The following is a 24362-nucleotide window of genomic DNA, read 5'->3' as shown; positions in this document are numbered from 1 at the left end:
GAAAGTCCTCAAATTACAAAGCCAATTCAAGCAATCCTTCCACCTCTTGGTCCCATGTTCTTCATACCTTTCTTGAGGTCAAGTATTCCTACATCTCTTTCATTTGGCTTAACTCCATACCTCCCTCATTTGTCTTTCGATTTTACTCATTTGATTCTCTCTCGAGCCCTGCTTCTCCTCCTCCTCCTAAGGAAATTCCAACTGTTACTTCATCTTTGATGGTAGCTTATTCCTATATAGAGGGTACTAGTAGCTCTCCAATCCATCATCCATTATCTTTGCCTAGCTCCAGTCATTCTTCTCTTGACCAATTGGTAGCAAAAATTATAGAGACTGCTAAGGATACTCCACATTCTTCTCCGATTCCTATGCAGTCATTTCTTCCTTTTACTAGAGCTTTTTCTGCACCTTCCATGTCAATGGATGAGGTGGATATTTTTTAGGCTAGACTAGCCAGTCTTTTTGGCATACCTTCCACCTCTCCAATAACTAGCAATGAGACTGAGCCATTAGTTCTAGCTGATTCTCTGCTAGAAATTTTTGAGAGCTCTTCCTCCAGTGGTAAGACTTTCTTGCCTTCGATAGACTTGGACAGCTGTCTGGAGCTATTGGCATCTTTTTCGAGGATTCCTTTCGAAGCCTTACAAAGGCCAATAATCAAAGATGGCTTCCCCCAGTGTTGCAAGGTTGTTGAGCAATCTGGCATGGCTGTCTCAAGTTATTTATCTCAGGCAGCAGCCACTATTGATTTTTACATCAACATTTGCCATGTTGCCAAGGTTGAGGAGGAGAAATTGGTGAGAGATCAGAGCTTCGTTTCCAAGGTACATACTGAACTGTCATAATCGAAGGAACAACATTCCTCCGTCTCCCAATTTCGAGCTCAACTATTGGAGAAGAAAACTCAACTTGAAGAGGAGCTATCAGCAGTCAACCAAGCATTAGATCGAACTGCCACTAAATTGCAGATTACCAATCAAGGACTGGCTGATCGAAAGCAGGAGATGGCTTCAGCCATCCAGTTGTTCCCATCATTTCAGAATAGAGCATCTATTGTAAAAGAACAACTGAGGCATTGTACTGACTTCTAGGCCAATCTATGGCTAAATGTACTCAACTCTTTATGAAATAAAAATTTTTATTTATCATTTCAGTGTTCTCATGTTCTTTTATTTAGCACTTATTTTATTCCTTGTGTTTCCCAGACAATTGGATAATAAGGCTTCAAATATCAGCCATTAATTTTCTTGGGATATATATATCCATTCAAAATTTTCAAATGATATGCTCCCATAGGCAAGACTCTATGAACCTGATACGGTCCTTCACAGTTAGGTGACTATTTTCCAAACTTGTGGCTTTTAATCCCTATTGGGAGTATTGTCTTCCATACCAAATCACCTTCATCAAAACTAATGTGCTTGATTTTCTTATTATAGTTTTTGGCTGCTTTCTTCTTTTGGAAAAAGAATGCTATTTAATGCCAGAATCCTAGCTTCATCTATACTTTCTAATTCCAACCACATACTCTGATGGTATTGCTCAAGGACTTAACATTAATCTCCACTGGTAGCACTGCATCATGCCCATATACTAAGGCATATGGAGTGATTCTTGTGCTTGACCTTGGAGAAGTCCTATAAGCTCACAATACATCCGACAATAAGTTATGCCAATCCCTAGGATTGTCTTCCATAACTTTTTGTATTCCTTTTTTTAAAGACTTATTGGATGATTCAGCTTGACCATTGGCTTGGAATTAACAAGGCTAATTCCAAACTTTGCCACAAAAGACTTTACCATTTTTCCATCAAATACAGTCCTATTATCAACAGTTATAGTCAGTGGGATACCAAATCTATGGATTAATTCCTTAATGAATCCAATGACTTCAATCTGGTCTACAGCCTTGTATGGCTTAGCTTCAACCCACTTAGTGAAGTAATCAGTGGCCACTAAGACGAAACAATGATGCTTCGAAAAGGGTGGGTGTATTTTCCCCATCATATCCATGTCCCATCCGCTAAATGGCCAAGGCTTCACAACTGCATGCAGGTCAATTATGGGCACGTGCCTTATTGTGCCATGCTTTTGGCATGCCTGGAAACCTCTTGCATATTCTATGCAATCTTTAAGGATAGTAGGAATGCCTTCGAAGCAGCCAACTCATCTTCACACCAGGCTGATGAGCACCACAGATGCCTTTATGAATCTCGACCATAGCTGTCAATGCTTCCTTTGGGCCTAAACATTCCAACAATAATCCATCTCCCCCTCTTTTGTAGAGAGCATTACCATACATTATGTATTGCATAGACTGCAATCTAATTTTTCTGCTGGCTTTCGAAGATGGGTCAGCCAGATACTGCATTATTGGATGCCTCCAATCTTGTTCTTGTAAGTCATTACAATTGACTTCCAGGACCACATTCCTTTTATTTAAGGGTGGTATTACTTTCTGATATGTTGTTTGGCTTATGTCCCTTTTAGTATTATCTCTTCTCTTAAAATTCAAAGCTTTCTGAGCCACATCATTAGCTTTATTATTCAAGAATCTTGGGACATGAGTTACATTTGCTATATGAAATTGAGAAAGCAGATGTAATGCAACAACATAGTATGGCAACATGCTTATACTTTGACATTTAAAAATCCCTTTCACTTGGTTAACTACCAATTGAGAATCTCCAAATACGTCAACTGCATGAGCTTGTAATCCAATAAGTATTTTCAGTCCCATTATTAAGGCTTCATATTCAGCTTGATTATTGGAACAAGTAATTTCATCCACTCTGAAACCATGCGTGGTTTCTACTCCTTGTGGTGACTTAATTACTACACCAATCCCAGTTAAACCATTGGCTTTTGATCCATCAAACCACATTTGCCATGGTTTAACACTAGCCATACCAAGTTCCATTATCTCTTGGCTTTCTGTTTGACATGGATGGTCTGCCAAAAAATTAGCTAAAACTTGTCATTTTACTGCCTTTTGGGGAACATATTCTAGATGAAATTCTGATAAAGCTAGTATCCATTTACCAATTCTTCCCCTCAACATGGGTCTAGATAACACATATTTAACCAAATCTGTGGTTGCAATTACCAAGACAATTGTAGGCAAAAGATAGTATCTTAATTTCATTGCAGTAAAATACAATGCAAGGCACAGCTTTTCTACAACTAAATATTTACATTCACAAGAATTTAGAAACCTACTAAGGTAATAAACAGCTTGCTCCATGCCTTTTTAATTGTCGTGGGCTAAGAAAACTCCCAATGAATCCTCTGCTGCAGCTATGAACAACTTCAAGGGCTTATCACCCTTTGGTGGCATCAGCACTGGATGGTTGGCCAAGTAGGTTTTGATTCCTTCAAAAGCAGTTTGATGCTCTGCTGGCCACACAAACTCCTCTTCATCTTTTAGCCTTAACAAGGAAGAAAATACTTTAGTTTTCCCTGCAGTATTAGAAATGAATCTTCGAAGAAAATTAACATGTCCAAGGAACCACTACAGGAAAAATGGTGTATAGCAACGTTTTTTTTGTGGCGTTTAGGAAAACGCCACTATAAATTCACGAAACACAACGTTTTCAAAAAACGTTGTGTCTGACCTCAGTGAAACGGTGCCGTATTGGGTCAATGTATTCACCGTCAAAACTCCGTCTCTTTGAATTCAATCTCTCTTTCTCAGTCTACCACAACTCAGTTTCCCTCTCTTCCAAAACCCTCGATTTGAAGCTCTCACTCTCTCTCGCTTGAATTCAGTCTCCGTCTCTTTGAATTCAGTCTCTCTTTCCGTCTCTTACTTTCCATCTCTCACTTTCTCTCTATATGTTCCATAGCTCGGTCTCTCTCCCTCTCTTTCTCTCTCTTCCAAAGCCCTCGACTGATATTCATCGAACCAGATCAAAGACACACACACTCTCTCTCTCTCTCTCGCTCGCTCGATTGCAGGTGTTGCTCTTCATTGATTTGTCGCTGGAGAGCTTTGATCAGTCTCTTCATCGAACTTGAACTCAAACTCGATCTGTTCTTCATCAAATCGCAGATCCAAAATCGATATCATTCTCGAACCAGATCGATCTTTGTTGCTCTTATCTCAGGTACAATTTTCATTCTCTTGAAGGATGTCTGGAGGTTTCTCTGTCTTCTAATTCTATTTGGTCATTTTCCTTATTTTTGTCTGCTCTAATAATGGGTTACATATCTATAGAGGCTTATAGGGTGTTAAATCTTTGCTTATAGCACTGTAATCACCCCGGTAAGTTTGATGATTGACAAAGTACTCCAGTTTTGGAGTTAAGAAATTTTTTGATCTAATGCCTTTGTCATATGGCTAGTAGGCCTTTTGATTTGTTTTTGTTTCCTTCGGTGAGTGTTTATCCACATTTTATTAGTTGACAGTCAGAACAATGCCATTTTAGCTCTGTGCTGTTTTGTTTGGACGGCTGAACTATCCTGGAGATGTAATGAACTGCAGAACTACTGAGAAATAAATGTCCCTGTATGAGAATGTGATAATCTTTGAGTTTCATCGACACATATATAAATATATTGAATGTATTCTAAATCTTAATGGTATTCACGTTTAGGTAAATGGAAATATGGAGTTTTCTTTAATTGTAGTCGAGTGTTGCTACAATTCTTTTTTTGTTTTGCAAATTTAGATGTATGTTTTTAGTAATTCCCAAGCTTAGAATTAATTATTGATGATTATCAGTCTGAAATTGAGTATGTAGGGTTGCCTCCACTTGTTCTGAAGGAAGGCGCTAACCACAGTCTTTCTTCCTCTTTTAACTGTGTTGGTGGAGATCATAGAATGCTGAGAAACCCTCTGGCTTTCTTAGCTAATAAATTATTGATAGTTGCAAGACTAATTTCTGTACTGATGCTTTTGATCAGATGGGCTTCAGGTTATTTTGCAGTTTGTCTAAGCATATTTGGCTAAGTTGGTATGGGTGTCCTTCAATTATAGGGAATCCTGTTTGGTTGACTTTGGTGTAGTGGAAAACTTAGTGTAAACATATTTCTTTTATTGCCTACGAGCAAGATAATTTTATTATATATTGGAACTAGCTATGTGAACTTAAAAGACTCGAAAAAATTCCATGACATGAGATTTAATAGAGGATATTGGAAGTTGAATGATGGTCTCTACTCCTAAGGTGAGATGGACAAATCAGGGCACCAATTTTATCCACAAACTTGGCAAGTAAAAACTGCATTTTCTGTCTAAAGTTGGATTGAATCAAGATACCTTTAGTTATCAACCCATATTGAGGCTGGAATGAAAATTATATGTATGTGGGTCTTAGACTTGGGGATTCAGCAAATGGAAAATGGACCTTGATGATATACCAGTGAGATATCCGGGGCGCAATAAGATATAGACTTAATTGCGTGATACATAAGGTTTAAAAAGTTCTTTTGGGGGTTGAGATTGTTGTTATTGTTGTCCACTGTCTTTTGATCTGCTGATATTAAATTTTATTTTCTATTTGGCTAACATGTTTCCCTGCAAAACTTGCTAACATGTAATTAGTATTTCATAATTCAAGTGGATTCAATCTTCTTTTGATGCATGTCTTACATATGAATGGCAATTTACATCAATTTCACATTGCTGTAGGCAAGCAACAGTGTTTCTATTGAAGTTTTCTTTCTTGCTTATGAGACTTAGAAGTTTGAACAACAGTTCTAACATAGATTGTCCAGTTATATAACTACAATTTTGAAAAGCAATAACCTTTATATATTGAATGGACCAAGTAGAAAATAATTTTATTGTATCTAAACCAAAGAAATTCGAAAGCTACGTGGTTGGAATTCTAAAAACTCTAATTTGATGTTTGAAACATGCTACAGTTGAATATACTTAAAAATACTATTACTACATCATTTTAGCTTATTACTTAAAAATACTATTACTACATCAGTTTAGCTTTTTTGTTTTTTGCAATATGGCAATTTGCAAGAATATACTTTTTTTGACAAAAAAGATCCGCAACATTATAGTTGCATAAATACATTATTCAAGTGGAGCCAATTCAATATTGATGGCAGAAACTGAACTTAAGAGAGTGGCAAGAATAGACTTGTGTGCAATAATAGAGACTCATGCTTCTTCATCACTTAGACAAGACTCTTTTTTTTTGTTTTTGTCCAGTCATGATTTAGTTTTGTGGACAAATCAGCTGACCTTTATAAGCATGGTAAGATGTTACACACACATATGTAGATGGTCTCATGATCTCAAAGTGACAATGTATGAGATTAGTTGGATGTTTGCAATTAATTATCTATTTGGCAAGTGTGCTTGGTCTATATTTTTTGTGCTTATATTTTTTGTGCAACATTATGATTTTGAATTTCTAATGTTTATCATAATTTTTTGTTAAGTAATTTGAAATCTACCCTCGTCTGCACAGTTTTCTTTTTGGGCTTTGATAGGGACACAAAAATGGTGCTATACAAATGAAATAGAAAACTACTAAGATATATTGGTATGTGTGGGTGTTCATGTAGTAGTGAGAACTTGTTGCTTACTTGTGAGTACAAGAACAAACTAAATGAAGCATACCTAATATCTAGTACTTGCCATTGTAATGTGCTATCAACTACAATCATGGAATTTTTTACTTTGTGATCAATCAAGATAATCTGGTTGTTCTTGTAGAATCTTCATTAGAGATACTCAGTCATCTTGATGAAGTTCTATATCATAATCTATCAAGAGCATTGTAGAAACTTTTAGTTTCTTCATTAGTATGCTTCATGCTAGAAATGCTTCTAGTATGCTTGATAGTGTTGATTCAAGTTGCACCACCGGGATGCAAAAATCATGACAGTTGTTAATTTAGCAAGTAATTATCCATGCATGCATGAATAGCCGTAGACCCGTCCAAGAATCTTCATCAGAGATACCTAGTCATCTTTGATGAGGCTCTTCTTGGATTGTCCAGTTCGGACAGTTCAGGAACACAAGTCTATGTTGTAATTAGTAGTTCTACTGCTTAAATATAGTCCATCTCGTAGAGATTTCGTGTAGTAACTCCTCATGTTCTCCGGGTGCATACTAGACAAGGTGTAGCAATACACCCAGTCTGTGTAGTGTACTTGGAGAACCATGGGGAGATGCTGCCGAAATTTCGTTAGAGATGGATAGAGCGGTATGAGCTACTTTTTACAATATAGACTGTGTATTCCTGAATGGGAAAGTAGGATGAACCAACCTATTAGAGAAGAGTTAGAGGTAAATGGTGTCATGTCGCATGCATTATAAGGTACTTAATTGAGGTTAAGAATAATTAAAATGAAATGATAATTTTGAACTTTGTTGATTTGACAGTGACAGTTGTAGTGTAAGACGAAGTCAGATGGATAAAAGTTGGATAAATCAGCATAGGTTGCATCCAGAATATATAGAAGGGGTTAAGGAATTTGTTAAACTTGCATGCCAAAATAATCTTCTATCCAATGAAGTCACATGTCCATGTAAACGGTGTCGGAATGTCAAACTAGTAAAGAAAGACCTTTTGGGGGAACATTTAATGGTCAATGGGTTTCTTCCAAGCTACACCAGATGGATTTTTCACGGGGAAGATTTACCGGCGTCTGTGCCATTGAATGAGAATGTCAGTGATTCGAATGATGGCGATGAAGTCAATGAAATGATATATGAGGGGTTCGGACTTCCTCCACCAAGCTTGGTTCATCGTGCTAGTAATGAGACAGGAAGTTCTAATATCGAACTAGGCCCGGATAAGAAAACTGAAAGATTTTTCAGTTTATTGAAGGAGGCCGAAAGAGAGTTGTATCCAGAGTGTCACAAGTTTTCAACGCTGTCATTTGTCGTTCGATTATTGCATATCAAGTGCCTTAGTGGATGGAGCGACAAGTCTTTCACGATGTTGCTTAAACTTTTGAAGGATGCATTCCCAAAAGGTGAAACTTTGCCAAAGTCGTTCTATGCAACGAGGGCACTCCTTAGGGAATTGGGCCTTGATTATCACAAGGTACATGCATGCCCAAGAGACTGCTCACTATATTGGAAGGAGACAGCTAGTAGGGATGATTGCATAGTGTGTCAGACGCCTAGATACAAACAGTTTGAGGGTGAGAAGAATGATTATAAAAAGAAGCAACAAAGAATTCCCCAGAAGATTGTGAGATACTTTCCTTTGATTCCAAGGCTTCAAAGATTGTTCATGTCATCCAAAACTGCTTCATTAATGAGATGGCATGTAGAGGGCCGAATTGATGATGGCAAAATGAGACATCCTGCTGACTCTCTTGTCTGGAAAAAATTTGATACTTTGTATCCCAAGTTTGCGAGTGAGCCTCGCAATGTCAGACTAGGTTTAGCAGCGGATGGATTTAATCCATTCAAGGCAATGAATGTTGCTCACAGCAGTTGGCCAGTTATTGTAATGCCTTATAATTTGCCACCGTGGTTGTGCATGAAACAACCTCATATGATGATGATATTGCTCATTGATGGTCCTTCTTCACCTGGCAATAACATTGATGTCTACTTGCGCTTGTTAGTGGATGAACTGATTGAATTGTGGGAAAATGGTGTTCAGACGTACGATGCAGAAACTAATCAAATGTTTCAATTGCACGCGGTCTTACTGTGGACAATATATGATTTTCCTGCATATGCAAATTTGTCTGGATGGAGCACGAAAGGTGCTTTAGCTTGTCCTTGTTGTAACATACGTACTCGACATCGGTATTTGAAGAATGGAAGGAAAATTTGTTACATGGGGCATCGCCGCTGGTTGAATGCGAGTCACAAATTTCGAAAAGATGCTGCGTCTTTTGATGGAACTTCTGAATTTGAACCATGTCCAACTCGGTTATCGGGGGCTAATGTGTTACGACAGCTAGGGCCTAAGCATCAACCAACTAACAGACAAAAAAGAACTAGGAAAGGAAAGGAAAAAGAGGACAACGAGGAGGATCATAATTGGAGGAAGAGGAGTATTTTCTTTGAGCTTCCATATTGGGAGCATAATTTGATTCGCCACAATCTTGATGTAATGCACATTGAGAAGAACGTGTGTGATAATGTATTGTGGACGATATTAAATGTTGATGGGAAAGGAAAGGATAATTTAAATGCTCGTCGAGACTTGCAAGATATGGGAATTCGAAAGGCATTACATCCTAAAAAAGGGGTTGGGAACAGGTATTATTTGCCGCCTGCATGTTTTGCTATGAACAATAAAGAGAGAGGTTTGTTTTGTACACTCCTGAAGAATATCAAAGTTCCAGATGGGTATGCATCCAATATTTCTCGTCGTGTTAACCTCAAACAACATAGCATATCTGGACTGAAAAGTCATGACAACCATATATTGATGCAACAAATACTTCCAATAGCAGTGAGAAATTTGTTACCGAAAAAAGTTGTTGAACCATTGATTGAGTTAAGCAATTTCTTCAGGCAGCTGTGCTCCAAAACTTTAGAGCCAGATGGGTTAGATCGTCTTCAATCCCAAATTGCTCTTACACTTTGTCATCTTGAGAGAATTTTTCCTCCATCCTTTTTCGATATAATGGAGCACTTGCCTATTCACCTAGCAGAGGAGGCCAAGATTGCTGGTCCAGTGCAATATCGCTGGATGTACTTCATAGAAAGGTGTGCAATTCTACTCCAATTTAAGGTTGTAGTCATTTGTTTGTTTATAATTGAAAGTCATGTGTGCATTTGTTTGTTTATAGGTATCTTATGACACTTAAGTCATATATGCGTAATCGAAGTCATCCAAAAGGTTCAATTGCAGAGGGATACTTAGTTGAAGAGTGTATGACCTTTTGCTCAAGGTACTTGGATGATGTCGAGTCAAAATTGAATCGACCAATAAGGAATTACGATGTTAGCGACAATCCTGGGATATTACTGGGTCATGCTTTAGGAAAAGGAAAAGGGTTTGCGCTTGATAACACATCATGGGTACAAGCTCATCGGTATGTGTTATTTAACACTGCTGCGGTTGTCCCATATCGAGAGTAAGATACAATCTTTGTTCCAAAATTTTATTGATACCATTAATAAGTATCTTGCATTTTATAAGTACTTTAAATGTATAGGGAGCATCGTGATGTTATTAAGCGGTCACATCGTCGTCTTAAAGATTTTGATGTGGATCGCCGTCACAATGATGAGTTTCCCATATGGTTTAATTCTCATGTAAGTACTAATAACTTACATGTTTTTAATTTTCAATTCTCATGTTTTCAAATTCTTTGTTAGTTGATGTTTAATTTTGTTGACTTTGTAAAAATAGGTTGAAGAGCTTCTAGCTATTGAAAATGCTGTGTTGTCAGATGAGATTAAAACTTTGGCATTGGGACCTAGTAAAAAGGCCACGAGATTCAATGGGTATATAATTAATGGTACTAGGTATCATACGAGGAGTCGTGAGTGGAGAAGAAAAACTCAAAATAGTGGGGTTATGGTGAAAGCAAAGACTTGTAGCTATGCAAGTACCAGAGACATGAATCCTGTGAAAGGTGAAGTAGCATACTATGGATATGTGACAGATATTATTGAATTGTATTACTCATACGACCGTAGATATGTGCTATTCATGTGCGACTGGATTGACAACAACAAAGGATTGAAGCAGGATGGGTTTGGTTTCACACTTGTTAATTTCAATCATTTGTTATATACAAAGAAACAAAATAGTGATGAGCCATTCATCCTAGCATCTTAGGCACAACAAGTTTTCTATGTTAATGATCCCGTTGAAGCTGATTGGGATGTTGTAGTCAAGATGAAACCTAGAGACTTGTATGAGGTGTGTGGAGAACAACCAATTAATGATGGAGAACATCACAATGAAGTGGAAGGATTTGGCGACCAAGAATTAGATGCAACTTCGTTTGCTTGTGAAGAGGACATAAATTGGGTTAGGCAAGGTGAAGTTGGAACAACTATTGATGAAACTATTGGACCTCTTGGGATATCGACACAGACACAATCTGAAGATGATGAAGAAATGATATGATATTGTAATTTTGTTTCATATTCATTGTTACATTTGTGCTTTTAGCATGGATATTCATGGTAATGAAACCTTTGCTTTTAAAATGCGTCATTTGTTTGCTTTTCAACGTGATTGTCCTTGAGACAACCTTTTATGTCCTTGAGAAAGATCATATCTGTTATATTAAGATTGTGTTTAAAATTTAAATTTGTAGAGAATTTTTTTAATATTTTGGACTTTATATTCATTGTTAACCCATAAAATTCTACACGTATGCTTGTGGTCTTCTGTAAACTAGCATGACAGATCGACGATGCTCTAGGCAGAGGCAACATTCAGCCTCTGCAAATTCTGAGAGTTCTTACAGTGGGAGTGCAGATGAGAGTTCTTATAGTGGAAGTTCAGATAAGAGTTCAGAGGAGAGTACACGCATCATACCTGATCCACCCATGTCATGGTATCCTCCAGGTAGCTTGCCTAGTACATCATCGAGTACTGGTTCGACACATGACACTACTGCTGGTATGAATTATTTTATTCAATTGAATTACTCCATTAGATTTCTCTGTTGATGTGCTTTTTTCTTTTGATGTTTATATTTCTTTTTTTTTAAACTAAGTGACACTACTCCATTTGCTCCATTGTCTGCTCAATTCTTGTATTATCATTCTTTCTAGTATCTTCTAACTTGATATTGATATTTGGATGAGTAGGTCATAGTTCGAGAGGCCCAACACTCATGCATGGTAGTGATTGGAATCCAAGTGGTGGCATTTTACATATTGTGCCTAATGAGTTGAACCAAGTGGTTGACGGGTATACACCCTTGGCTTCTCGTTTGGGTGTTTTAGCTCGAGATGGGAACCTTATGCCCCTCACTTATAGAACTTGGAGCCATGTACCGAAGGAAAACAAAGAGAGAATTTGGAGAGAAGTAAAGGTAAAAGAATTATTTCATTTTACATATCAATTTTAATCTTAATTTGTTATTATTTATTTTATTTGTTTCATATTTTATAGTTTTATTTTTCTTATTTTGTATTTTTTTTTCTTTCTTCTGCATTGCTGTCTAACTTCCTGGCTTTTGACCTTTCTACCTTCCAGGAAAATGATTAAAAATAAAAAATAAAAATTATTATATTCAATTACCCAAAATAGTGCTTGTTTGTAAGACAAATACCAGCATTGCCATTGCACACTTGGAATTTTTCAATCATCATCGTTGGGTCATAGGAATGGCTAATATTATCTTGATTTGTGAAATTAGCTACTGCTGTGGGCTTGCTGCTGTGTGTATGCTGCTGCGTATATGTTGTTGCTGCTGTGTGTATGCAATAGTCACAACGTTGCCAATTATTTGCAGATCAATACAGATGCCGACGAGTCAATGAAGAAATTTGTTTTGGCATCTGTTGGAAAAAAATGGAGAGAGTGGAAGGCTAGAGTTAAACAATTGGGGTATACGCCATTCGACAACGATGCTGATAGGTTAACTCATCGGCCCGAAAGAGTACATGAACATCAATGGCGAAGCTTAGTCTATTATTGGGGCACTCGGAAGGCACAGGTATCATTTAAATTGTTTATATAACTCTATCGTAATCTCATAAGATGAGTTTGTTAATTAATAAATTATCTTGTGTTTGTGTTCATATGTAACAGAAAAAAAGTATAAAAAACAAAGAAATTCGGAAGAAGAAGACATTAAATCACATAACTGGAAGAAAACCATTCTCAGTTGTTCGAGTAGAGGTATATAGTTTCTTTATATTTCAAATTGAAATTGTATATTTTGATTTTGTTACTTAATTTTAAGTGTAATTATAGGAAACTAATAAGAAGAATGGAGTTCCTGCAACTCGCTTAGAGGTGTGGATGGCTGGGTACACGAAGGATAACAAACCAAGTAATGATAAAGTTGTTGCGGTCATGGTATGTAGCACCATAATTATATACTTTGCATGTATGGAATGTATTAGATACTTGTCTCATATTTGTTTCTTTATTTATTTTTTAAAGAAATGTTATGAAATTACTAGGGAAAAAGGAGAAACGAACCCGCATACATAATTTGTTAGGTCAGGCATAAACTTACATCACATGAGCACTTAACGTGCTAGGTAATAATACCCTCGATTTATACAGGAAATTAAAGACTCTCGAGTGATTACTTTGTTGTCGAAAAGTAGCTAACCATGGCCTCTTCCCCTTCGCTATCAAGTGTCAAGTTAAGCCCCTCCGGAGGTAAGTCATCTTCAGCAGAGTCAAAATGCTGTACAGAGGTTGTTAACCTTTATGTTAGAGGGGCACTCCTGTTGGATTGGGCTGGCAGGGACACATAACCTGCTTCTATTTAATGAAGATTAATTTTTTGTATAAACTTTGGAGTGGAATAATGCAAAATGATACGCATGTCTGTAGGTGTCAACCCAATTAGATTGTTCTTGATTTGTAGTGATTCAATTTCTCCATCACTTAATTTTACTCTTGAAAATTTTCATTTAATTAAGAAAACTTCATCATTTTGTTTCTATCATTTCTGTCTCTACCTGTCAATTTTAACTTCATCCTTATAAACAAATAATTTGGTGTTTGGGAGTGTTTCGTAAGTTGGCTGGATGTGCTTTAGTTTTGGGGTCTTTTTGTATAAAAGTCTTGTGGGGTTAAGAGAACTAGTTTAAATGAGGATTAATCTGCAAAGAGGTGACACTTTTTGTGAAGAAAATCCAAATTTGAGCCGATTGCTCCTCACCAGCTAAGGTCTGAAGAATTAGTCGCTTAGGTTTTGACGAGCTGACCCTGCAGCGCCATCTGATCCCTTTATCACAGTGTATCATGCAAGAGGCTAGCTCTAAGCCGCTGTTTAACTTTCTTTCCAAATCTGAAAAGCTACCAAATTAAAGCATTTTCTTTGAGTTTGGGAAAGAATCAGAGATTAGTGTTTTAATCTTGGTTCAAAACTACTACTATTCTATGTGGGAAAATTATATTTCTATGTTGTTTGGCAGTTTATAGCCCTACATCATCACTAAAACTTCTTGTACTTGTTAAAATATTTGCTCCTACAGCTGCTCGTAGTGACATTATCATATTCTTTTGTTGTATAGACTTTATTACCATCATATTCCAATAAAACCAATACTTCAATTTGCTTCTCTTTTCTCAAAAAAATTGACTCTTTTTCTTTTCTTTTAATTCGCAATCCTGATCTTTTGTAAACAGTAACAAAATTTTATAAACAAAACGAAGAGAAGAACACCAAAATTATTTGCTACAGGCCATGCATAATTCCACGACACACGAAAGCCCAAGGGCTACATCTCTTTCATTCATTTTCTCCACTTGTTTCAGAGCAATGAATCATCCATATATACGTATAAACATGTATACACATCTGTTTTAAAATGTACAATATAAATCTTTAATAACTAAACATCAAATCACGGATTGTTTTTTGACGTGTTTATTAAAGTTGATTTTGGCTCACCATTAAGATTACTAACTGAATATACTATGTTTTGATAAATCATATTGCAAGAAATTGAGTTGTTGTGTGAACAAGTAAATCTTTAATAACTAAACATCAAATCAATGTTGATAGATGTTGTATTTCCTTCTGAAGCACTGTATTCATGCGCTGATTGGTGGTCATTGAACTTGAGATCACAAAAGAATCGGCAATATTGTTAGATTGATCCCCAAAATAGGAAGACAAATTCATTTTTTGCAGCCAACCCAGGTTTACTGAAGACAAATGTGCAAGGATTCTGATCTGATTTCCATTCAATCAATAATGCCCAGAACTACTACTGTAAAAGTTGGTCATGGAATTGAAGAACAAAATCTGAGTCGATGGAGAAGTTATTGGTGTTTGATGGAGGAAAATTGAAGCCCAGTTAACAAGGCAGCCATAGATTCCTCATGGAATCATAATGGAATATAATTTGATGCAAGAAATACAATTCACAACATAAATTACATTATTCTCTACTTTCTATTGATATTGATTAGACGTGATTGTGAGCGAGCATGAAGCATATGTGAAGCATTGGGAAGAAATATGAAAATGACTACGTTAACCATTCTATTCTACCTGTGTATGGATATAGAGTATCCTTTCGTGTTTACAATGCACAATGTCACGGTAGTTACATCAGGGAACTTGAAAGTGTTTTTTTTTTCCCTGTTAATTCATTACTTTTTTTAGGGTTTTTATTGTTTTGTGTGTTGTGCGTGTGTCACCTCTGCATTATGTTATTGCTGGGAACTAAGACAAATTTTCTTGTTGCCTTTTCCTCCTCCCTCATCATAGTAGATTTTTGTAGATGAAGATGATTATGTGTCATTACACCTATGCATTATTGTTGTTATTGCTGGGAACTTTGACAATTTTTTTTGTTGCCTTTTCTGTGTCTCATCATAGTAGATTTTTGTAGACAAAGATGATTATTGTAAAATTTCCAGGAAGTAATATGTTTAGTATGACTTCAGTTTGAATTATGATGGTTTTGCTAAAGTGTGTTGTTCGCGAGGTTTGGCCAGTCAGCAATACAGATAGATTGCAATGACGATAGAGAAAAACATGAACAAGAGTTCCTTGGACAACTCTGACTTATTTAATGGCTTTTTTAGGTATGGAATTTAAAGAATTGAAGCTGTCCTAAGAGATGAGCACTGAGGTGGTCACTTGACTCTTTTTTGTGCTTGCCTTGTGGAATATGGCTGTGGTTGGTCTCTATTTGGGATGGCTATTATACTAGGATGCTTCTTGTGCTGATTCGTGGGATGCTCATGTGTAGCTTATTAGGGTGCTAGCTTCCCTACTAGTTAAAAATAAATAAAAAGAAGAAGCTTCCCTTCCTGCTTAATAGTGCTTTTAATTTATGTTATCTAATTATCAACTTTCAGCTTGAGAGAAGTTGTGCCGAACAGAATCAAAAACACGTGGGTCTTGTTTGGTAGTTTATGGGAGTTGTTTATAAGTTTATGTGGAGAGTTTGTGTCAAAATGCTTTGTGCAAATTCTATATAATTGCTTATGAACCCAGGGATGTTTTTAGCCTTTGATAATCAAGGATATGGATAAATAGATGTTATTAATGGAACAAAAATAATAAAGAACAAACAACATTTTATTGACACTGTGAAGGCACCTTGACAGGGCATGCATCAACATGGCAGGATGCAACTTGACACTGCAAATGTGTGCCAGTTTGAAATATTATTATGAACTTGTTTGGTGAATTATTTTTAAATTTGAATTTTTTTTTGGTGGGAGTATAATCTGTTCTTACTTGTAAGTAAATTGACTTCTTGGAAGGTATGATTTTCTTAAACAAAGAGGTTTTCATGAATGGTGTGAACAGTGACATCCCATTACTCTGTCTAGCCTGTTAGAAATAGATGTGCAAAAGTATCTGCAAAAATGTCTTCTCAACTCACAAGTCTACAAGTTTTTTGATCAGTTAATACCCATTTATACACATATATATCTGCATAATACATATCTATTTTACTAGATAGCACAAAACAGGGTAGGGAACAGGTGGAAGGGAAGAATCCAACTTTGTCCCATTCTCATGAAAATATAATCACAGTGGGTCCAATCCAAGTGGAAGTGGTCCTATTTTTTTCCTTTTTGGATCACTGGCAGCTGACTTGTGCAGTACAGTGAGTGGTCCTATGTCCTAACTCCAAAGGTTAGGTTAGGTTTGGTTGTATGTATATGTATATATTAGTAGGAAGCCCCATCTACCTGTACTACTACCATTCCATATTTGAAGAAAAGAACAAAGTGCTTTTCCAAAGTGAGTGATTACGAAAAGCTATTACCCCTCAATCTGATGGTCTAGTATTTTTTTTTTTTTTTTGGGCTCCAATGAGTTTGTGAAATAGTTCTCTACATGTTTAGCTAATTAACTAGTTTGTTGAGTATGGCTAATGTCTTAACAACCGAGGAGAGAGAGAAGGGGAAAGGGGGTTATAGCTGCATCAGGGGTACAAATGCATACTCTTGTCTTCTTTAAAACAAATTATTTTATGCTTTACATTTAATACATTAAAGTAGATCTCAAATTTATGAACAATTTTATTGGTGGCTAATTACTAATTAACAATTGTAGACACAAATGAAGGACCTTGGGGCGCAATCCAATGCTACAGATGAAGAAATTATCACACAGGTTCTAGGGCCTGAGCGACCTGGTCGTGTTCGAACATATGGATTGGGTCCTTCCCCGACAGATGTCTTTGGAGGCGGATATAGGCAATCGCAAGAACAAACTCGTATCATCCAAACGCAAGTCCAAGAGCAACTTAACCAATATAAAGCACAAATGGAGATGCAAATGAAGGAGATGATGGATGCTATGCTTAATCAACAGAAAGTACAAATGGAGATGCAAAGCACAATCCAAGCTCAACAAGCCCGAATAGAGCAATTGGAGTCTCAACAAGCCATGGGTGGGCCTGTTGCACCAGCTGCTACACATGTGCATTCACAACAACAATCCCATGCATACACCTCATCATTTAATTGTCATCATTCGTCCGAGGAAGTGAGTAAAAGTTAATTATGAAATTTTCATATGACATTTTATTCATGTTATTTGTTCTTATCAAATGCAGGTTCACATATCAAAGAAAGAAAAGAAGAAGAAGAAGAAGTAGATATGACAAACTCAGGTTCATTCTAAACCATTATAGTTGGATTTGCTTCCTCAAAAAGGAGTTTAACTATATTTCATCAAAAAGGATTGCCTTATTTCTATGCATCCAAACATCAGCCACATCAATGGTAGGCAAACTAACTTATTTTATAGAATGTCTGTATGGGTTTTGTGGTTCCTCGCTTTAGTCCTTTGCATAAGAAGTAGATGTTTAGTTAACATCTAAAAGTGTCATTATCACACTCCCTCCATTTGGGGGTTTTGTCTAAAATTAGTTGATAATCCTTTTCTTCAATTTGGTTCATGAATGGAAAGAGATACTAAACAGAAATATATGGAATGAGGAAGTCTCAAGACATAGCAGCCTTTTAGTAGAAATACGGAAGCTAGTGGTTCAGTTAAAGGGACAGCCAGACCTGTAGGTTGGCACCGGACCTTTTAGTACAAATTTTTGATACGGAGAATGGCTTCGTTTACTTGTATACCTAAAGGATGCTGAATGAATAACCCTTTAACAAGAAAAGTCCATCAAACTAAATGCTCTAAGGTTGCAATAGGATAGGATTCATTAACATCTTTAATGATTTACATACCGAGAAAATGAGGACATGCGCAACCTGTATAAGATGATTCAGATTGGTATCTTTCATATTTGGATAAGCTTTTTAGCTGTTTTTTTTATCGCCTTTTAGCTTTTTAACGAGCTCTTGTTTCAATAAGTAATCAATTTTTAAACTTTTTATAGGCTTTGTGTTTTTATTTATTTGTTCATAGCAGCCTTTTAGTAGAAATACGGAAGCTAGTGGTTCAAGACATCGGATAATTATTTTCTTCAATTAAGTGTCTCAAGACATACTTAAAAGCTTAGAATAGTTTATTATGCTCTTATTATTATCATCGTCATTTTTTTGTGTGTACTTGGTTCAGGTGAATGAAATTTTGAGCCTTTTGGAAGATTAAATTAGTTGCAGTCTGCACTCCTTTTCATACATTGTTCAATTGGAGCATTAGAACAAAATTATTTTAGATATAAAACTTCAGATGTGGTTTAGTGCACATCTTAAAACTATATCAACTTGCTTTCTTTTTCCTTTGTGACTTCTAATTATTTGATTTTTTTCTTCTTCTAGAGTGATGCAGATAAATTGAATAGGAGGCTTGTTCGCTTGAAGTCAACAAACCGTACTCGAGAAAGGTTGAGGCGTGATGGCTTTTTGGGATTGTTTGGACACAAGGTTGATCTTTTAGATTACCATGAAAAGAAGCTACAAGACTTGGAAGTCAACAAACCGTACTAAAATTTTTTTTGGTTGTCTTGAGTTTCTAAAACTTAATGTGGGCATGGAATCATTTGTTTGAATTGCGTGAAACAATGTGTTACTGACTCATGGTTGTTTAGATGTCTTAGTTGACAATATGCATGTATATGACACTAGATGTGAAATTTTTACTTGAAATGATGATTCTGGTGAGATTATATTATGCATGTATATGGCATGTATTGAGGATTGATTTTAAATTTAGTAGTTTGGTTGCCTAGAGCAAACATAAAACATGAGATTCCCAAATTGTGAATTCAGTTTCCACCAGCAGCAGCAGGGAACCCACCAACCCCCCCCCCCAAAAAAAAAAAGAAAAGAAAAGAAGTGGCGTTTTCTGAAAAACGCCACAAAATGACGTCACATATTTTATTATAAAAAGAAAAACAGTGGCGTTTTTCGAAAAACGCCACTAAATGACGTCATTCTCACGTCACACGTTAGTGGGGATGGACGGTCGTCAAATATTTTGCGGCGTTTTAAGAAACGCCGTATAATGTTTTTAGCGACGTTTTTCAAACGTTGTGTAGCTATTGCGGCGGCCCTATCAGCGGCGAAAATTTTACACGTCACTATAAGATATTACGGCGTTTTTCAGGATTTTCGCGGCGTTTTTTAAACGCCGCTAAAAAACGAATTTCCTGTAGTGAACTTTTGTAATTCTTTCTTACTTGATGAAGGTCTAGCTTCAATAATGGCTTTGGCTTTATTCTGGTCAATCTGTATTCCTTTCTTGTGTACGACATAGCCCAAGAAGTTTCCAGATGATACGCCAAAAGCACATTTAAGAGGATTGAGTTTCAACTTAAACTTTCTCATTCTTTCAAAAGTTGCTTCTAAGTGAAACAAATGTTCCTCCATGGATTGGGATTTCACTACAATGTCATCAATATAATATTCTAAATACCCTCCAATGAGGTCATGAAAGATAGTATTCATAGCCCTTTGATATGTAGCCCTAGCATTCTTCATGCCAAATGGCATTTTAACCCATTCGAAGGTGCCAATATTCCCAGGACATTTGAATGCTGTCTTGTGGACATCCTTCTCTGCAATGCAGATTTGGTTATAATCAGAGTGCCCATCCATCATTGACAAAATTTGATGCCCTGCTGAACTGTCTACCAACAAATCTACTATAGGCATAGGATACTCATCTTTTGGAGTTGCTAGATTCAAGTTTCTGAAATCGATGCATACCCTCATTTTACCATTCTTCTTAACTACAGGCACAATATTGGATAGCCATTCAACGTACCTGGCTGTCCTAATAAAGCCTACCTTGAGGAGTTTAAGAATTTCCTCCTTAACTTTCTGAATTACTTCTGGACTCATTCTTCTTGGTTTTTGCTTGTATGGCTTGAAATTAGGCCTCATAGGGAGCCTATGTTCTACTAATGACCTATCCAATCCTAGTAGTTTTTTATAAGACCATGCAAAACAATCTTTATATTTCTTCAAAACAACCAACAACTGGTCCCTGTCAAGAGCATTCAACCAAGGACTTATATAGGTGGGCTGTTGTATAGAACCTTCCCCTAAGTTTACTTCTTCCAAGGGGTCTTGTATCTGAGAACTTACTGATGCTCCTTCTTTGATTCCTTCTGACCTCGAAACAATTTCTTTGCTTTATTCTGCTACCAGTTTCTTTAATTCAACATCCTTACCCTCCTCCTCATAGACAAAGTCTGTCCACAAGGCATCTCCCTCCTGTATCTCTTGGACTTTTGTTTCAATATCCAAAACACAGTATTTATCCAAGGCCAAACATCTAACCTGTTGCTGTTCCTACTTCCAACCAATTATCATGGCTTCTTTCTCTTGTTCTTGCACTTTCTGAACTATTGATTGTATGTCCAATGCTGAAAACTTAATTAAAGCCAAAGATTTGGCTTCCTGGGTTCCATCTCTTCGCCTACAACCAAGCATCATTGTCATCTTTAACGACAAACTCTTCAACAGCACTTTCCTGGACTGAGTGCTTCAGGTGTGCTAATTCCTCATCAGACGTCACATCGGCTGATCCATCAGGTTTTCTCAGTATACTGAGTGGTGCCACTCCTTCAGTATATAATTTGGCCTCTGGGAAATTTGCACAAGCTATGAAGGGTTGAGGATCTGCATTGATCTCCCCCGTCTCTCCATTGAACAAGGCCATCATGATTTTCTGATGTAAAGAGGAAGGCACACATTTGTTGGTGTGAATCCAATCTCTTCCAAGTAAAACATTATACTTAGCATTGCTGTCGATAACGAAGAATACTGTCATGCAGTCCCTGGTTCCCACACTCAGGTTGATGGGCAAAATACCTTGGGCAATCTATTTGTCTCTAGCAAAACCAGCAATGGCTGTACTGGTTGGGATTAGTCTGGGGGTTTTCTTTCCTAGTTTCTTCAACGAAGATTTTGGAAGCAGGCTTACTGCTGCCCCGTTATCCACCAGCACCCGATTCATTTGTATTCCATCGAAGAAGGCCTTGATATACAAGAGTTTGACATGCTGTGTTATGGACGTCGTGGGATACTCAAAGGGTATGAGAGGTTAATGCTTACCTCTTCCTCACTCTCGTCTTCAGTTTCCATTGGTGTGGCTACTTCAGATTCGTCTTGCACCATACTTACTTGTGAGTCTTCACTAGAGACTAGAATTGGGTTAATCTCCTGACCTTGGTTTTCATCTTCAGCTTGAAACTCTTGTGGTAATATAAGCACCATATTCACTAACACCGGAAGAAACGAGCCAAATTGGATGACTGACTGTACCTGCTTTCCCTCGTGGTCAACTTGTTCAATTACTTCAAAAGCGTCCTCCATGCTGCATTCTGGCACTTCTGTATTAGTAACTTCCTTCGAATGGTCTGTTTCTGTTAGTTTTTTGACTAAAAATGTCTGTTCAGCCATGAAGGCTTCAAACATTCCTTCCTCAACCATCCCCTTTCATTGGCCTGGGACGACTTCCTCTTCTATCTCACTATCACTTTCCATCAAAACTTTTTCCAATCCTACCAAGCTGGATCTTTCCTTGGCCTTTGGTTCGAAATGAACTTTGGCCAACCGCTCCCTGCTACAACTCTTTTTGTCTGGAAAGGTCGATTTTAGATTATGGTCTAACTTTGAATCTTCTTCTCCTTCTGCTTGGCTCTTTAGCTGAACCAATGAAGAACTTTCTCCACCTTCTTTTCAGATCCTTTTGGTACTGAGTGTACCTTCGTTGGATCTTCCTTCTTTAGGACCTAGAAATCACTGGGACCATATTTGGTTCTTTTGTTTTCGAGTGCTTAAGCAATACCCAATTGTCCACCAAAGGAGGTTTGACCATCCTACCCTGGTTTCCAACAACATTTCTTTGGGTAGACATCTCCCTAGGTTTGTTGTGCATGACAAACCAATCTGGAACTCCAGGTACCCACGAACCTACTAACCCAGCTGTTGAACTGTTTCTTTCTTCCTTCGAAGCTGGCTGTGAAGGCCACTGCTTAACCCTGACCCCCTGTTTCGGGCCTAACTCAGGCCTTTGGTGAAGGTGGCCACTTTCCGTCCTACATGAGGTTGGTCTAGGAGGCCAATCTCTGGCTTTGATCCCATAAACTGAACCCTTCTTCGGTCTCCTTTCAGGATGACCGCTCTCCATTCTGTAATAATTAGGTAGTCTGGACTCATATAATGGCCTCTTTCCTTTAGAACGCATTCTAGCGGCTGTTGGCTCAACCATTAATGGCTGCTACCTAATACTAGTTGGATATGGCCTTTTGTTATAAGCACTGGTTGGTTTAGGACGCCTCTGCACATCATTGTAATATTGCTTCCCATCAATTAGAAGCGCTTTCAACCACTTATAGCTCAGCATGCATCTGCGACACATTCTTTGCATGACAGTTGCTTCTAAAGAATCGTCATCCAATGCTTCTTCATCAGAGTCTTCCCTCTGGTCTAAGAAACCTTGTCCAATAGTTGGTAGATTTCTAGTGTGTTTCTTGACAGTTGTCTGGCTGGCAACATGTATCTGCACATTGACTTCTTCTAATTCTTTTAAGGACAAGTTCTGGAAGTCTAGCATAATAACATTGGTTGCCAATTTCTGGGAATGGATTAGTATCAATCCCCATGGCCTTTTCTGCTTTAGCTGGGAATTTTAAACTCCCTATTCAAATCTGCTTTTGGATCCTGTCTAAAAAAACAATGCAGTGTTTAGTTGAGTGAGACCAAGAATTATGCCATTTACAATACACTTTTCCTTTAAGTTCTTTTGGAGACAGAATTTTGACTCCTTTGGTAACTTCAAGAAATTTACAGCAAGCAAACGATCAAAAATGTCATCTACCTTTGTTAAGTCAAAAGAGTATTTCCTATGAAGGTCTTTCTTTTTAAACTGCTGATCAATTGTTATATCTTTATGAATTAATGTCTCACAGATCACAGGTTCTTTCCCTACAATCTCTGCTGTATCAATCTCATAATTAGGATCTCTATAATACATCTTGTACGATGCATTACTTCGATCTTGTTCTTCTTCTAGTAATACTTCATACCTAGACACCTCATAGGTTAATTCCACTAAGTCTCTAAACTTAGTTGAGTCAAACTTCTTTCGAAGCCTAAACTCTAAACCATTTTGAGCCAATCTCACAAATTCAGGCTCTGGTAAGATGATCCTACATTTATTTCGTGCTCTTTTAAATCTGGTAATAAACTGAGTAGCCTTCTCATCAGGTCTTTGACTCAATCTTGCCAAGTCTGCCATGGAAACCTCTGGCTCTGTTTAGAAGAATTGGGCATGAAATGTCTCTTCCATTTGTTGCCAAGTTTAGATAAAGCCAGGTGTAAGGTTAATATATCATACAAATGCTCCCCCAGTTAGAGAATTTGGGAAAATATCTTAACTCCATATAGTCATTATTGGTAAATTCACCGCATTGAGCCGCGAACCTAGCAATATGCTCAACCGTTGACTGGTTTCCATTCCCATAAAAAGGACAAAATCTAGTATCTTGAAACCTTTTGGGTATTCATGTACCCTATCTACCCATTCTAGGTACGGTTTCCTATACATAGGAGTCTAAATCCCCTGAGCCATTGGTCCACACATCTCTCTGACAATGTCAGCAATTTGGTCCCTAGGGACCATATTTTGTGTCTGTTGAACCACTATTGGAGGAACAAACACAGGATTTGGTGGACAACCTTGTGCCTGGGGTCCTCTTAGTCCATAGGGTGGTATATTTGGGACTGGTTGTCCTTGTAGTGCTGGCTGCTGTTGGGGGTATGGGTGACCCCTTTGATCCTGTCCTGTGAAAGGACCTGCGAAAGGTGCTAAAACATGTGTTGTGTCTCTTCCAGTTGTAGGAAAACCTTCTAACCCCCCGGGTATAAATT

At 37.3% G+C, this 24362-nt stretch overlaps 1 protein-coding gene across 3 annotated transcripts; it reads left to right on the top strand.

The window, feature by feature from the left end:
• Positions 1–3897: 3897 nt before the first annotated feature.
• LOC114309802 (uncharacterized) lies at positions 3898–19182 on the top strand. Of its 3 annotated transcripts, XM_082886851.1 has the most exons (9): positions 3898–4106; positions 11302–11525; positions 11717–11943; positions 12367–12570; positions 12666–12755; positions 12831–12935; positions 17125–17559; positions 17630–17686; positions 18801–19182. In XM_082886851.1, exons 2-8 carry the CDS (start codon positions 11303–11305, stop codon positions 17669–17671), a joined length of 1326 nt encoding a protein of 441 aa, XP_082742977.1. In that variant the 5' UTR covers positions 3898–4106; position 11302; the 3' UTR covers positions 17672–17686; positions 18801–19182. The 3 variants fall into 3 exon arrangements, 2 of the variants coding, with proteins under 2 accessions (XP_082742977.1, XP_082742976.1); XR_014339705.1 differs by lacking the exon at positions 3898–4106 and having other exon boundaries at positions 11159–11525; positions 17630–17798; XM_082886850.1 differs by lacking the exon at positions 3898–4106 and having other exon boundaries at positions 11159–11525.
• Positions 19183–24362: the final 5180 nt, after the last annotated feature.

This window comes from Camellia sinensis, chromosome 9, assembly GCF_055761805.1.
Source record: "Camellia sinensis isolate YWXY chromosome 9, ASM5576180v1, whole genome shotgun sequence".
Lineage (NCBI taxonomy): Eukaryota > Viridiplantae > Streptophyta > Magnoliopsida > Ericales > Theaceae > Camellia > Camellia sinensis.
Note: the sequence above shows the minus strand (reverse complement) of the source record. Positions and strands in the feature narration are given on the sequence as shown.